Below are 15830 nucleotides of genomic sequence, written 5' to 3'. Positions count from 1 at the left end.
AGGAATAAATATGTTTTGTAGCCTGAGGCCCCCCCGAGAATACACAGCTCATGTGACAGCGTGGTTAGAAAAGCCCCTAAAAAGGCCTTAATTCTGCAAGCCAAGGACCCCACAAAGTCTCTTCAGACGCCTCCTCCCATATTAATACACAGTCTTAGCTGTATTAGTCCTTTATGAATGTGTAAGCATATAAAAGCTCAGCGAACTGCCGACTCATTAGTTAAAAGCCACCTTCGTTGATGAGATATAATCATTATTAAGGCTTTTCTGTGACAGAAAAGATAAGAAACAGCAGGTTTCCGTTGGATTTTATTACGGGATAAAATCAAACGGTTATGTTGCAATTTGCGATTGGATTTGCATTTATTTGTGTGATCCCTGGTTGCGATACTGCAATTTTCAGTGAAAAACTGAAGAGAATGTCTTTGTTTCACACAGATCTGCACAGATATCACACACAGTTGTGCTTTTAAATATGTTTTTGGAATGAAAATTATAATAATATGATTTCCTCTGATATCCTGTCAAAATGATCTATTTTATTCAAAGTCGTTCCGTTCTAATCCCTGGTCTTCCTGAAGCCTGAAAGAAAAAGGAAAATATACTGATCGGTGACTCTTCCCGGTAGAAAAAAATAACTCTAAGTCTTTTGGGAAAGTGAACGTACTTGATTTATTAGTCAATTTGATTATTTTCTCGATTAATCGAATAATCGGTTGGTCCAGGAAATGTCAGAAAATGTTGATCAGTGTTTCTCAAACCTGGAAAGGATGATGTTTTGTCCTCAAATGTCTTTGTTTTTGTCCAAAAACCTAAAAGGATTCAGTTTTAATGATTTCTTTGTTATACGGAGCAAAGATCCAGAAAATATTCACATTTTAAGAAGCTGAGTAATCAGAAGACTCGTTTTCAATTCCTCGATTGTTTTCATTGATTATCAAAATAGTCGACGATTTATTAAGTCTTCGACTTATAATCGAGTAATTGTTTCAGCCCTAAAGTCAATAAACATTTTCCTGTGGACATTAGTTTGCAAAATGTCGGACACAATTTCAATTCTTGAGGATTCAAAATGGGAGTTCCAATCTCATGAGTGGCGTCACAACTGGTCGCCACTTGACCTTTGACACTGTACTGTGTGTATGTTTTTTTATATGGACGTCAACAATGTAGTTTTAAAAGCTTTGAGTGGTTAATTAGGACTAGGAATAGTCTAGTTTACCATTAATGCTGCTGTGTGTGTGTGTGTGTGTGTGTGTGTGCGCGCCTCACCGCACAAGCCTGTCAGGACTAGCGTTGAGGTGACCTTGATACGTGCCTCACCTCATCTCTGGCAGCTGACTCTGCCTCAGCTCTGTGTGTGTGTGTGTGTGTGCTTACATGTAGCATGTACACGTGAATGAACCTGGGTCAATACATACATCACTCGCTTTAAAGACCCCGTGTTTAATATCTGCTCACGTCTTATCCTGACTCTTAACCCCCTCTCTCTCTTATGACCATGATTATCAGGCCGCCTGGATTTATTCTGATTTTATGGCTGTAGTAGAGTAGAGTAGAGTGCTTCTGCCCCTTTTTCCCAAAGATAACTTTCCCTTTCAATATCTGGTAGTTCTTCAACCTTTTAGGTGATTATGGTATGAAGAAGCTGACGTCACAAATGTGTGACGCGCTGGTGAATTGTCACATGCTGGGGGTCACACCCTCGACAGATCGCCAGTCCATAGTTTTACAGTCTAGGAGGTACAGTAATGAGACGTACGCATGTGGGTTAAAAGCTTGGTCCATGTTTCATGGTGTTGAGGATAAACTGAAGAACCCGGAGCTGGAAATATTTTCCTTCTGCGCCATTGCGATGTTGGCGTGTTTCTGAATGCAGTGAGCAACAAAACACCTAATACCCGGGTCTGGCAGAAGCAGCATACATCTCACGTTCTTGTCAAACGTCTCCTTGAGTTCTCTCGCGACGCCCTTTGCGACCATCTTGTACGAAGCGAGCGGCGGACCGCACGTGTCGTCGAGAGTGAGCTTCGGAAACGTCAGATCCAGCAGACGTTTCACGTGTGTTGCCGCAGAGAGGTCGTCGAGCAGCGCCAGTAAGCCGGTGTTCTTGAAGACGCGGTGGATCGTCAGGACGAGGAACATGTGCACGTGTTCCTCACGACTTTCTGGAGAAAGAGACGTCCACCATTGACTCCACGGACTCTTTGCCCGCCGCTGTCCTGTCCGTTTTGTCCCAGAAAAGAGACGTATCCGTGTCATGTGAACAGCTTGTGTCTCAAAGTGGAGGCGCCATGCCTTTATAGTGACAGGGATTGTCACCTGACACAGATGTGTCTCCATGATGTCATCAAATGCCTTTGATGGGGAATGTATGACCTCACACGCGATAGACGATGGAATGTGATTGGGAGCTTTTGATGGTGGATGAAGCTTCTTGAAGCTCTGAAGAGAAACAGTTTAGAGCCTCCAGTGACCCTCATGTGGAGGATATAGCGGTAGAAGATGGATGGATGGATGGATACTGGAAAGCAGAGAAACAGAGCTTTGCGTCCAGACACTCGTCATCAGTGTAACCCTCATGACTTCCTGCGAAATGACCATCCGATCACAGACGAGATTCACCAGCACGTCTAAATACGCTTCTCAATACCGCAGTTACCTAAACGGTTGAAGAACTGAAAGTGATCTTGGAAAAAAGAGCAGAAGTCACTCACTGAACATTTCCAGGCGATATCATGATGGTCATAAGAGGGTGAAGATAATGTAAAATAAATATATAAAAACAACATGACTGGGTTGTATGTTAAACTCACTATGAACACAACTAAAAATGCAGTTAAAGGGATAGTTCAGGTTGTCAGAGTGTGGTTGTATGCGGTATCGTCATCGTCATAAGCCGTGTTTCCACCAAGTGGTTCTGAATGGAACGGTACGTACTTTGTTTATGATTCCATGAGTAATAGTACTAAAACAACCAGCCCCAACCGTTCCATTTTTTGGCACCCTTTAACTTGGGGGGGAAAGCAGAGTATGTATGGAGCTAGCTAGACCGGGTTCACCCACAACAAACGGTCAGCTGACCTAACTCCCTGCGACCGCTGTTTCTGCCACAGATGCATCAGATGAGCCAATCTCTTTAGTTAGCTGCTCAAAGGAATGTCATGGGGAGTTCATAATCTGCGCTGTACGCAGCCAAGTTTGACTTGGCTGCTCTTGGACAGAATCTAAGCGGGAATAGACAGGCGCACACTGGCCACAGTTTTTGTATGCGTCATCACAACATCCTGTTTTGGTCGTGTTGTTTCGTTGTCAAAAGTCTTTCGTCCGAAAACCGAAAATGCCGAAATGCCACAAACCGAGCAGGACAAGAACACGTTGCTGGATGTCTGCTGTTCCAAACCATTACCGTATTGTTTTTCTTGTAAAACATTGCAAGACATTAGGTCTTGCAATGTTTCCCTTCACACACCAGTTGGACAAATTTGGATGTGTTCATTTTAAAGTTAACTGTAAAGTGATTCAGAAATAGATATCACTTCTGACTTTGTCACCCCACAGGAAAACGTGTTGAGTGATTAAAAAAGTCGCAAAGAGGAGGAACAGAGTCCCGCACACGTCGTGGCTCATCAGTGATTGTCAAGAATATGAAATTTTCACCTTTTCGGTGGCAGTTTAACGACATATTCGACATAAGCAGAGCTAGTTTAACAGCAGTCTCTTCACCACACTCTTTCTCCTTCTTCCTCTTTATCAGCAGCACGTGCAGCCTCACAGCAGGAGTCCGCTCCTCCTGTCTGTTCTTCCTCTCCTCTACTTCATTATTTCCTCATCTTCAGGAATTGTACAGATAAAGTGTCAGAGCTTTTTTCTGTGTGTTTTTTTTACATCCAGGTAAAACACATTGAGACGTCTCAGCTGCAGAGACACACGAGTGAACAGGGAGACGACAGTTAAAGGAGTTTTTATCGACACCGTGTTTGATGAGGAATTATCGTATTTTTAGACACACCTAAAAGACGAGAGAACCTATTTTCAGTTTTAACGCTGTCATTTTTTTACACATGTTCTCAGCCACTGTTTTCTAACACATATAATTATGTGAAGACAAGAAAGGCTGAATTTGCTGTTCAGGATCTTTAGGGCCCGTACACACGGAGACAGTGTTTTAGGGGACGTTTTTAAAACACCTCCCAGAATGGGAAAAGTTCAAAGAGCGAATACAATACTTTAGGAAAACGATGACATCATATATTCCCCCCGAAAATTTCGACCTATCAATTCCTGATAATTCCCATAAATTCCTAAATTTCCCATAATTCCTGTGGACAGTGTCCAATTTGGAATATTTACAAAATTCCCAAACTAAAGTTTCCATTAAAGATTTCCAGTGAAATTTTTGCGCCCCTTTGCTTCCCTACTTCCGTGTGGACGGAGATATTTCCTGATACGACGCCGTCTTTATGGTGGAACTTTTTGCAAATGGCAAAGAGAAAGATAGTTTCCCTCTGGACGCGGCCTTAAGTGCTTTATTTTATTCACTGGAGAGGAACTTTAATGATATTCAAATCTATTCGAGGTGTCACTTCAAGTGTCCTTTTATTTTGAAACCCTGCACCCGAGAGTTTGTCGCTGTTTTTATTCACATTGAATCATTCACATTAGCGCTGTAACGATGCTGGGGGCACGATTTGTTTGTTTCACTCCTGTGTTTTTTGTGTTCTTGTGCCCACAGTGTGATCCAGGTGAAGCCACCAAGCTCCTCTATGACCTTCTGTACACGGAGCCCATTAAAATCGTGCTGATGCCCGGCTGCAGCTCTGTGTCCACGCTGGTGGCCGAGGCTGCTCGCATGTGGAACCTGATTGTGGTAAGAATATTGTGAAACACAAAGCGTTTGGAGGGAAGTTCTTTTGTGGAGCTTTTAAATAACAAAACATCATGTTTACGGGGGGGGGAGAGACCTTCAAATGTCAGTGGCACTTGTTTTTACCTTTGAGACGACAGCAGTTCAGGCTCTCACTGTTTCTCATTGTTAGTGAGATTTCACGGTCACGCAGTCACGCGGCGAGGTGAATGTAAAACTCACGGTTGCAGATGTGATCGTGAGTCATGCAGCCGCTCATGCATGAAGACCATTTTCAGTATTAATATCCGCAGCAGCGGAGCCTGTTATTGTCCTCTGCTGTTGTCCAACGTCCACCTCAAGGTTGGAGGCGATGTTTATTCTGCTCAGTGCCCGGGTCACTTAAATCACCGTCTGTCTGCTTCAGTGCTTCACCTCTCTGTGTGTCGCTAACTGGATGTTTTTTTGTTTTGTTTCTTGCAACATTCTAAGTAAATTGTAGAGCGAGTGTGAGTAAGAGTCCCCTCATGCCAACCAGACGGCACAAACAATGATGTTTGAATGGAAGAAGGTTTGCAAAGGGGCGGAAAATTGCAGTAGTTAATAGATAATAATCAGTTTTTCTGTTTTCCAGTTGTCGTACGGCTCCAGTTCCCCGGCGTTGTCCAACCGTCAGCGTTTTCCCACCTTCTTCCGCACTCATCCGTCCGCCACGCTGCATAACCCCACCCGTGTGCAGCTCTTCCAGAAGTGGAAATGGACCAAGATCGCCACCATTCAGCAAACGACCGAAGTGTTCACCTCAGTGAGTCGTGTATTTATTGTTTTAAGAACATTTAAAAAAAGATGTCAGCCCCAGGCAATCTCAATTTTGAAATGTTGCATGAGCATGGATGAAAAGTGTTGCCAGATTTGACATCTACAAATTTATATATATATTTTTTATTTATTTTTATTTATTTGTCCTTTATTTAGCCAGGAAGGTCCCACTGAGATACAAGTTCTCTTCTTCCAAGGAGTCCTGTTTACAATAGCAGCACAAATAGTTCTTTCTTGCATATTAATGTCAACATACTAAATAACTGTGCCACCAGTTTTTGTTTTTATTAACGCTAATGTTTGCTAACGTACAAACATTAATAATAAACATTATCATGAAGGCCATAAGAGAGTTAACGCAGACCCTCTTTTTTCTTCTCCTGTGATCAAGACATTTTTGAGCGAGGTTCTGGGGCTTTTTTGTAAGATTCGGTCTCTTTTAATATGTTTCGCAGCTAGCTGCTCTCTGCTCACGCTGCTGGTTAAACCGTGTGTTGAAGTGTTATTATTAGCTGTGTTATTGAGTGGGTGGTCAGTGGGTGGCGCAACAGACTAGAAAAACCTCACCAAAACATAAATAAACACAGTTTTCTGCCTGCAAAATACAAAGAATTTAATTGTGAATATACTGGCTGCACTATTGTATTTGAATGTAATCTCCGATAAACACATCGTGGTCATGTTATGTCTAAATATAGTAAATTCTCACATATATCAGCTTTAAGCTTCTCCGTGCCGCCTTTGTTCTTTGTTGCAGCAAAAGTGAAAAGCAGCTGTTTTATCTGTTTGTTGCTGTCGACACCCACACATCGTCTTTCTGAGCCACCAACTCACCTCCCTCTTACACTGCTGCGAGATATTACTCTTCAAATATTGTGTGTGTGTGTGTGTGTGTGTGTGTGTGTTTCAGACTCTGGATGATCTGGAGGAGAGGGTGAAGGAGGCAGGGATAGAAATCAGCGTTCGTCAGAGTTTCCTCACAGATCCCGCTGTGGCTGTCAAGAATCTCAAGGTGCCGTGTTATCCTCCCCGTTTCCCTTCATCGCTTCCCTGCTTCTCAGACATGTGACAGGAAGTAAAAAAAAAAAAAAACCAAAATACATTCAAGTCATCGTTATACAAGACACGGCGTAGGCAGCTGTCTCAGCATTTACAGCATCAGAGGTTAATCTGTAGTACAAACCTGAACCTCATCATCTGCTGTTAACTCCGCCCAGTGCTTGATTTGAAGATGCCAAGAAGTGGGCTGAGCCCTGAGTGGTTAGGGGGCGTGGTCTGGTCATGAAATCTGACACTGACTTTAAATTGTCTAACAAGGTGCCGCTCTGTCATAAACTTTGAGAAGCTTCCTAACATGAACCTGCTAAATAAAAGTTTATATTGTAATATTAGATATTACATTTTTCTGTCAAATACTTTCAGACGCCTTTATTTAAACACACAAAAGGAGAAACCTGTGTTTGATTTGTACAGAATACAACAAATGATAAACTGCTTCTGTTCTAATTTGCTTTTAATGGAAAGAAATCATTGAACCATTTTTGCCTGTATTTGAATTTATGACGGGCATTAAATGTGCCGCCCATGGCCACTTTATATCTAGGGATTGGTACTAATACTAATAATAATAATAATGATAAGAGAATAAAGAGTCAAAGGGCCTTTTTTCTTTTCTTTGCCGCCTTCAGGCAAAAGCAACTGATTTCCCATATGTTTCCTCGTTGCACACTCGAATTCATACGACGATGATGATGATGTAGAACAGCACGTATACACAAGTTAACATTTCCCCAGAGACCGGATGCAAGTTTAGATTTATTTATTTTACACAGCAACAACAAAAACCCACACATGAAAAACCCCCGGGGTCTTATTACGGGGAATCTCTCCTCATTATGAAATATCAGTAAACACAGATTCATATCATATATCATCTTTCAAGAGATAGTCAACGTAAGTGAAACAGAGTATTCTGTATGAGTCTTAACTCACCTGCTGCAAACACAGATTATAATGACCTTAGCTTTGTACACCAGCCTAGTTTTGGTGTGTGAGATTAATTGGCCACAGCAGAAGAAACCATGGCAACACCATGAATGTAGCCTAATGAGGAGGAAATGTAACGCTGTGCACGGCCTTTAACTTATATCTGAATCTCTTCTTCTTCTTCTTCTTCCTTTTCCTTTTCCAGCGCCAAGACGCCAGAATTATTGTTGGCCTCTTCTACGAGACAGAAGCCAGGAAGGTTTTTTGTGAGGTAAAATGTTTTTCCTGTTCACATTTATTCACGGCTGACCTGAATTTTAAGTATAAAAGAGAGCCTAGTTTTCTGTGTCTCCTCTTAATAATAAAGTCATGTAGATTCCCTCATATGGTCATTCACCTTTTTTGTCCTGGTATGTTTCGCTGCATATTTGAAACACTATGCGTGAAATCAAGACCGCAAGGATTAGATATGTGTGAATATTTGTGTTGCCGTGCGTCGACAAAATAACTGTAAGTATGTAACGTTTGGCAGATTATAAACGCTTGATACTTACAGTTATCTTATCGCATGTTGACGGGGAAAACTTGGGGGAAAGAGTTCCAGACGGACAAGCACGTGACTAACTTCAGTAGCCAATCGGCAGGCGGCTTCCTAAGGCCCCACCCCCGTGCTGAGAATCGCAAACAAAAAACCACGGCGCAAAGAACAAATCAGGGAGCGCAAACGCAAAAGAGTTGGAACAATCAAAACTCTGATCGCTGCCAACAAAAAGTGTGTTTTCAAACAACTAAAATACAATATTTTTGAAAGATTAAATCGATATCTTTTATCTGCAGTTTGTGTATTTTGATTTTGTGGATCATTTTTGTTTGACACAAATCTAATTCCGTAGAAGCTCAACTTCCTCTATACTTCCTCTGTATTTACATTTAAACACCAAACGTGCACCAGAACGCGAGAGCGTGTCACTAGTTTGTTCAGAATCAGCTGTTTATCATGGATTATCTGTATTCCCGTAGCAGCCTCCACTTGAAGCTCTGTAAATATTCTAATCTAGGGCTGCAACTAACCATTATTTTCACAATCGGTTAATGTGTCGATTATTTTCTCGATTACTCTGTACTTGTTTGGTCCTTCAACAGGTCAGAAAACCTTGAAAAATCTTGATCTTTGTTTCCCAAACCTTCTTGAATGTCTTATTTTTGTCCATAATGCAAAATGATTCAGTTTGAATGAGTTCTTTGTCAAATGGAGCAAAAAAACAGAACATGTTTAAGAATTCGAAAAAAATGAGTAAAACAACACAAATAAAAGCTAATGAAAACAAATGTGTCATTAAAAGAGATTTAAAAACACGAAGAGAAGAAAGTGTTGATGTCACCACGTAAAAAAAACGTCCAAACACGTCATCTTTTCTCTTTTTCCTCAAACCTATGAAACAGAAATCTGTGTCACACTGTGAATCTCCTCGTTAGAGTAGCTGTCCTTGGACCTCGGTGACATTTCTGGCCTATTCTCCTCCTGCAGGTGTACAAGGAGAGGTTGTTTGGGAAGAAGTACGTGTGGTTCCTCATTGGCTGGTACGCGGACAACTGGTTCAAGATCAAGGACCCGTCCATCAACTGCACCGTGGAGCAGATGACGGAGGCCGTCGAGGGCCACGTGACCACGGAGATCGTCATGCTCAACCCGGAGACTGTGCGCGGCGCCTCCAACCTGGTGAGGCGACCATTTGTAACACTTTGTCAGGTTTTCAACATCTGAACGAGGCGTTGATGATCTTTGCTTCGGTGAATGTGAAACACTTTTCCTTTCAATCGCCGTCTGCGGTTTTTTAATATCGGGCGTCTGACACAGCTTCTTTCTCTCCGCTTGGAAAAAAGTAATATTGCTCCACCAGTGAATGGTAAATGGACTGCGGTTATGTCAGGGGCAGGGGAGGTTCATTCACTACAATGAATGAAGTCATTTCATTTGCTTTCTGCTTTTCTCAGACAAAGTGGAAGGAAGTTACTGCATCGATCGCAGTTAATTTAGCACTTTGTAAAGGTTGAGCCAAATCAACAAAGATTTTTCAGAAACCTCTTGAACACATTAAATGAATTATTATACCGTATTAAATCCACTTTCAGGATTTATCTGAGCTCAAAACACCGACTTTGATGTGTCAGAGTTTCACTAATTCCTTTTGTCATCCATCATCGAGACTGCAATCTCAGTATAATTACATTTCACCAAGTGACGGCGCTGCGTTATTGACGTACGCGGTGGATGATTTGTCACGAGACGAGGAAGGATGTCATCCTTTTTTAACCCTTTAACACCGGTTGCACAAGTGCACTTTGCTCTGGTGTTCATTTACAACTACAGTGTTTTTTCTTCTGTTTTTCTTCATTTTAAATTGTTAACTCACTATTTTAACATGCAGTTAATTAGAGCTGCAACTATCGAGTGATCGTTTGGTCCATAAAATGTCAGAAAACGCTGCAAAATGTTTGTGTTTGTCAAACCTGGAGAAAATGAGGTTCTCAAATGTCTTGTTTTTGTCCACAAACCAAAATGATTCAGTTTTGAATGATTTCTTTGTTCTATGGAGCAAAGAAACAAAGACAATATTCACATTTAAGAAGCTGAAACGATAAATAACTGCCAGATATTGAACGTTATTCTGAAAAAATGTGCAAAAGCACTGAACTCACAGGACATTTTCTGGTGCTTTTATGGTTAAAATAAGCAAAAAAAAAAAAAAGTCCAGACGAATATTTAGAGGCTTAGTTGTTAAAAGGTTAAACTGATCTAACCATAAATCCCCCCTTTATTGATATTTTTATAATACATCATTATTATTATTATTATTATTATTATTAATAACAATAATAATAATAATAATGATGATAATAATAATAATACATTATGCACACATTACAAAGTGCCTATTTGTTCTCAAAGCTACAACATAAATATAAAAAAATCATATATTTTAAGCAATTCTGAAGAGGTAGGTTTTAATCTGCCATTCCTCCGTCCTCTCTGAGCGATGACGCTGCCTGTGCACATAGAAAATCCATGTGTGCAGGTGAGTATTCCGTGCTACATTGTGGAATCCATGAGTTTATTTTTAACCTGCACAGCAGCTGACAAGGCGGGAGAGAGAGAGAGAGAGAGAGACAGAGAGAGACAGAGAGAGACAGAGAGAGAGAGAGACAGACAAACACACAGCTGGGAAAAAGAGCAAACAGCTTAGAAGTGACCCAAAACCCAGAGCCGGAGACCTTTCATGTTTGGTCAAAGCGTTTCACGTCATTAAGAAACAACAGTGGGCTGGAAATCACTGCGGTTTACAAAAGCCTCACACCGGCTGTGATTTGCCCCCCGCTAAATGAAACTGTCTGCTCCTTCAAGCACAACAGGAAGAGCACACAGCTGAGACGTAATCAGAGGCACACAAGTGATGAGAACAAACAGAGTTTATTTTATTTTTTTGCAGGTTAAAGAAAACAGGTGGTAACTTATCTTTGATAACTGTGTGGACGTTTAAGTATGAGATTCTCAAGAGAATTAACACATTTATGGGCAACTTTAGGAGCATTTGTTGACTATGCAGCACATGTACTCACAGGATCTCTTTTAAAATAAAAAAATCTTTGGTTTCCGTAGCCTTAGAATTAGCCTTTTTATGTGCACTCTTGGCAAGAGTCCCACTTTACAGAGGCTGCCATCTTCCATCGCCATGTTTCTGCAGCCACTTCACATTTCACGTTTTTGAACTGGAAGCTTACAAATGGGCACTGTACAGTTCCAGCACTGCTCGACTCGACTCTACGCGGTTTGGTATCAGACACGCCGTTTTCCATTAGTACCTCACCTAACCCTGCACCGAGCTTTGCACTCTCCAATATCTTTGAAATGCAGCCACATTTCAGTAGGACAAGCTTGCACTTAAATCTGTATCGCCCCGTCTCTGTCACTCTGTGTGGACCTGGTCTGTACCACTGCACTGGCGTCTGACCCCTTCTTGCTCGCATCAAAGAACCAGCTCTTGTAGCCGGCTCGTGCAGGAATGACACGTCACTTTTCGGCATTGTTCGGTTTGATTCTTGTGTCGGACGTCGGGCTCATGACTCTTCCTGTGACGACACTCTCTGACCAATCAGTGGCCGGCAGTCTGTCGACGTCACATTTTAGTATCATTTTAGTAACATGGCGTTGCAACATAGAAAAAGGACCTACAGTACTCTGTGTGTGTAAAATGAAGGAAACAAAAACATGACATTTCTTAATATACATGGGATCATAAATGAATGAAAACATCATTTTGTGACAGCTAACTCTTTCTACAGTGGTGTCTATGATATCTCAAAAAGGATAGAGCAACAGAATAATCTTCTTTTGACTGACCTTGTGTAATCTGTCGTGTTTCTTCGTCCGCAGACCTCTCAGGAGTTCCTGACCAAGCTCATGTCTAAACTCGGCGGGAAAAACCCAGAAGAGACGGGCGGTTTCCAGGAGGCGCCTTTGGCCTACGACGCTGTATGGGCTCTGGCGTTGGCCCTCAACAAGACCGTGGGGCCCCTGAGGGCCAAGGGCTACAGACTGGAAGACTTCAACTACAACAACCGGGACATCACGGCAGAGATCTACAAAGCGATGAACACCAGCTCCTTTGAAGGAGTTTCGGTGAGTTCTTTGGATTCCGTGCTGGAGTCATTTCCCTGAAGGTCTCACTCGCTAAGTTTCAAGTCTTCTTCAATAGACAAGGATGTCAGTTTGGTCAGTTATGTTTTCATTTAGGGGGGAAATAGATGATAAAGTACGGTACATATTAGAAGACGCTGGTGTGATTGACAGCTGGTATTATCCAATAGGACTCGGGTTGCAGATCCAAATCAGCCAAATCACGTTCCTGCAGGGATTCATAACAGAATCTCAGGTTCTAATGGGTGACATTGTGCCTTTTTTTTCTTTCAGGGTCATGTTGTATTTGATGCACAAGGTTCTCGAATGGCCTGGACTCTCATTGAACAGCTTCAAGGTACGCTAGAGTCATCTGTTAAGTTAACACTAAGCTTCTGAGTTATTAGTAATCTGCTTAACCCTCGTAGTTGCCATACACAGTTATTTCAAGCATAATGTAGTATAATTTGTCAATAAATTCTGTGTTACACCTTTGTGCTTACTTCAGTCCCCCTTTGTTTTGGAATTTAGGGCCTATAGTTGTTTACATAAAAGTATACCCTGTTTTTGAGCTAAAATAATAAAATGAAACAATGAATTATGACATCGTCACACCAGTTGTCCTCTGGGGTCAAAAATGACCCCATCTGGCTTGACTGTTATGTATGAATTATTCAACTTTTTAGTCGGCTTTATTCCATCTCATTACCTGACACATAAAGCATGTTGTCAACATTCATTTTCAAACCATTTAACCCTCCTGTTATCTTCAAATTGAATAACACCTTCAACTGACCCCAAGAAAAAATTATTATAATCAAAATGACTTCCCAGGTTTATGTGTCTGGAATTTTAAGTGTCTTTTTTTGACTACCTATAAAACCCTTTTAAATAAAACATAAACTGAGAATGTGCAGTGTAACTGGACTGCATTTATATTTCATTTAATTGGACAAATTAAATGTAGTACTAGGAATACTCTATGGAAATGCATTGTTTTTGTCAAAGAAAAAAAAAAAAAAAAGAGCCTGTCCTCTATAATAATCAAATTATGACTCCTGCATGGCTGAGCTGTAGTTGACAGATGAGGCTGAGTGTTTTCATATTAATGATAGTGCTTTTCTTTGTGTATGTGTGTGTGGCTCTGATTTGCTGCCTGCTCTTTGCCTTTGATCACTGAGTCTTTGAGAATGTTGATGTTATATTACATAATGTAATATAATCTGTCAATTTTACGACATCACAAAATGTCTATACACACATCTCAAAGACTACTTTAACTGTGATAAAAATGGATTGTTTGACCAAGAACTTGCCAAGAATGTAGATTTTTCTTCCTTACATTTTCTAAAAATCAAAAATGCTGGCCTTAAATCCACCCTAATACTGCAGCTGATTATTTGGAAGAGGACCAAACAATTATAATGAGAGACTCTATAGTTTTAATTAGTATGCGTACATTTATTTAAATTTGCCTTGTGAGCAGAGTTTTATTTATTTAAGGGAGCAAGAGCAGTAGAAAGTATTTTAGGGTGGGCATTTAGACAGAAATTAACACGACATGCTTAAGAATTTGTTCATAAGTCATATCATCATTGCAGTATATGCAAATGCATTGCATATCACACATTTTTCTTTATATCAGGCCGGTGTACTGTGTAGGTAGCATCAGCGATGACACCTCTGAACATGTGTTCCTTCGTTCCTTTACCTCTTTCTCTGTGTGTGCACTTGTATTGATGTCTTTGTGAGGTCCAAAAAACATACAAACCTATCTTTGTGGGGACATTTTGACCTTGTGGGGACATTTTTTTTGTCTTTAAAGGGATTTTTCAGTTCAGGGTTAAGGTTTTAGGGTTAGAATTGGGGTTAGGGTTAGGGTAAGGTACTTAGTTGTGATGTTAAGGTTAACGTAAGGGGCTAGGGAATGTATTATGATATGTCAAATTTGTTCTTGTCTGGGTATATTTGTGAGGACCAAAAATGTACAAACCGATCTTTGTGGGCACATTTTGTCTTTAAAGGGCTTTTTTTAACAGGGTTAACCTTAACCGGGTTAAGAGCTATTGGGGTTATGGTTAGAATTGGGTTTAGGTTAGGGTTAGGCACTTAGTTATGATGGTTAAGGGCACAGAATCTAATAAAACTTGGTTAAATTGGTTATATAACTAATTTGTGCTAAGAATGGGGCTGGAGTCAAGCTAGGCTAAGTTAGATAACTAGCTTAGCCTAGCTAGTTCCAGCTAGTTCCTAGCTAGGGGACCGAGCAATGGCCTGTAAAACTTTGACTGAACCTGTTTCTCTTTCTCACACAGGAGGAAGTTATAAGAAGATCGGGTACTACGACAGCACTAAAGGCAACCTGTCCTGGTATGGGAATGACCAGTGGATAGGTGAGACACACAGACATGTCCTCATTGTGCTTAATCGCTGTCTCGGCTGTGAAATCCTCTCCTCTTCCTCTTTATTTGCTCCCCTTCTTTCCCTCCCTCCCTCTTTGTTTTTTGAAAATTGGCTGCAAATGCTCGTCAATCAGTCACTTTGGTTTTATTTAGTGTGTGGGAACAGCAACACGTCTGCTAACTTTTTCACGGCTCTCCGCAAAAATGACTCAGCGAAATATAAGGAAGCACATTGGAGCTAATAAGACTGCCGTGCTACGGAGGAATCAGTCGGTTTTTGACTTCAGAACAACTTTTAAGCAAAAATACTGACACAAAGCTGCTCCTGAGGGACTGTGTGTAAGATTATTCCTGCATTAATCCTTTTATTTTTAATGCCAGTGAATGAGTGGATCTTAATGTGACTTAAGAAGAAGACCTTCGGAAGCCTCCTCTGTTTCCTAAAATGGCCTATTCACCAATTTAGATGCATTTGAGTCAGGTTATCTGTGAAAAGGATGTGACAAAATTTAAGTTTTTGTTTTTTATTCCATAATTGTATCGCAATAATGATATTGCGTGACCGTATTTCACAAATATAAAAGTGTTTGTTTTGCTCAGTTTTGCTGTAGTTCACAGTAACAAACAATATTTAGGATGAAAATGGATCTAGAAATAACGAGTTAAGTGGCGGGCCCGCCACTGGTCTAAGGGAAAAAGGAACAAAACTCTTAAGTAGCAGGTGGGCAACATGACATGAGCTTAAAATTATAACACAATATTCCATCGTCATATCACATTTAAGACATTCATGATGCTGTCTTTGCCCGTCACTAGTTTATGTTGCATATTAAAACAGTGTTACAGCAGTTTCGAGCAGCCGTGCTATGACGACCGCGTCCATGTTTAGGAGGTAATTTAATGGAAAATCGACCAAAGCGAATAGAGTAGAGCCGAGTAGTGCTAGAACTGTATAACGGCAGTACTATCTCGAGTGCAAAAGGACGGTTTGTTTGGCACCTGGACAATTCATTTAAAAGTATAATGTATAGCTTTTATTTGTACTGTACGCAGCACCATTGAGCCCAAACTGAATTTCCTCGCGGGGGCAACAAAGTGTATC

The 15830-nt window shown here is 40.9% G+C and overlaps 1 protein-coding gene across 2 annotated transcripts in view; it reads left to right on the top strand.

Annotated features, from left to right (window-relative positions):
* Nucleotides 1-15830, top strand: part of gabbr1b (gamma-aminobutyric acid (GABA) B receptor, 1b) — a 35717-nt gene that overhangs the window by 1451 nt on the left and 18436 nt on the right. For both annotated transcript variants that reach the window (XM_058619250.1, XM_058619251.1), the window contains 8 exons: nucleotides 4736-4870; nucleotides 5481-5651; nucleotides 6576-6677; nucleotides 7857-7922; nucleotides 9180-9371; nucleotides 12084-12329; nucleotides 12621-12684; nucleotides 14642-14719. In XM_058619250.1, the coding sequence (XP_058475233.1) occupies nucleotides 4736-4870; nucleotides 5481-5651; nucleotides 6576-6677; nucleotides 7857-7922; nucleotides 9180-9371; nucleotides 12084-12329; nucleotides 12621-12684; nucleotides 14642-14719 (1054 nt within the window). The remainder of the gene's footprint in view (nucleotides 1-4735; nucleotides 4871-5480; nucleotides 5652-6575; nucleotides 6678-7856; nucleotides 7923-9179; nucleotides 9372-12083; nucleotides 12330-12620; nucleotides 12685-14641; nucleotides 14720-15830) is intronic.

Source organism: Solea solea, chromosome 20 (assembly GCF_958295425.1).
Source record: "Solea solea chromosome 20, fSolSol10.1, whole genome shotgun sequence".
In the NCBI taxonomy this organism is placed as follows: Eukaryota; Metazoa; Chordata; class Actinopteri; order Pleuronectiformes; family Soleidae; genus Solea; species Solea solea.
This window is presented reverse-complemented; position numbering and strand designations above follow the sequence as displayed.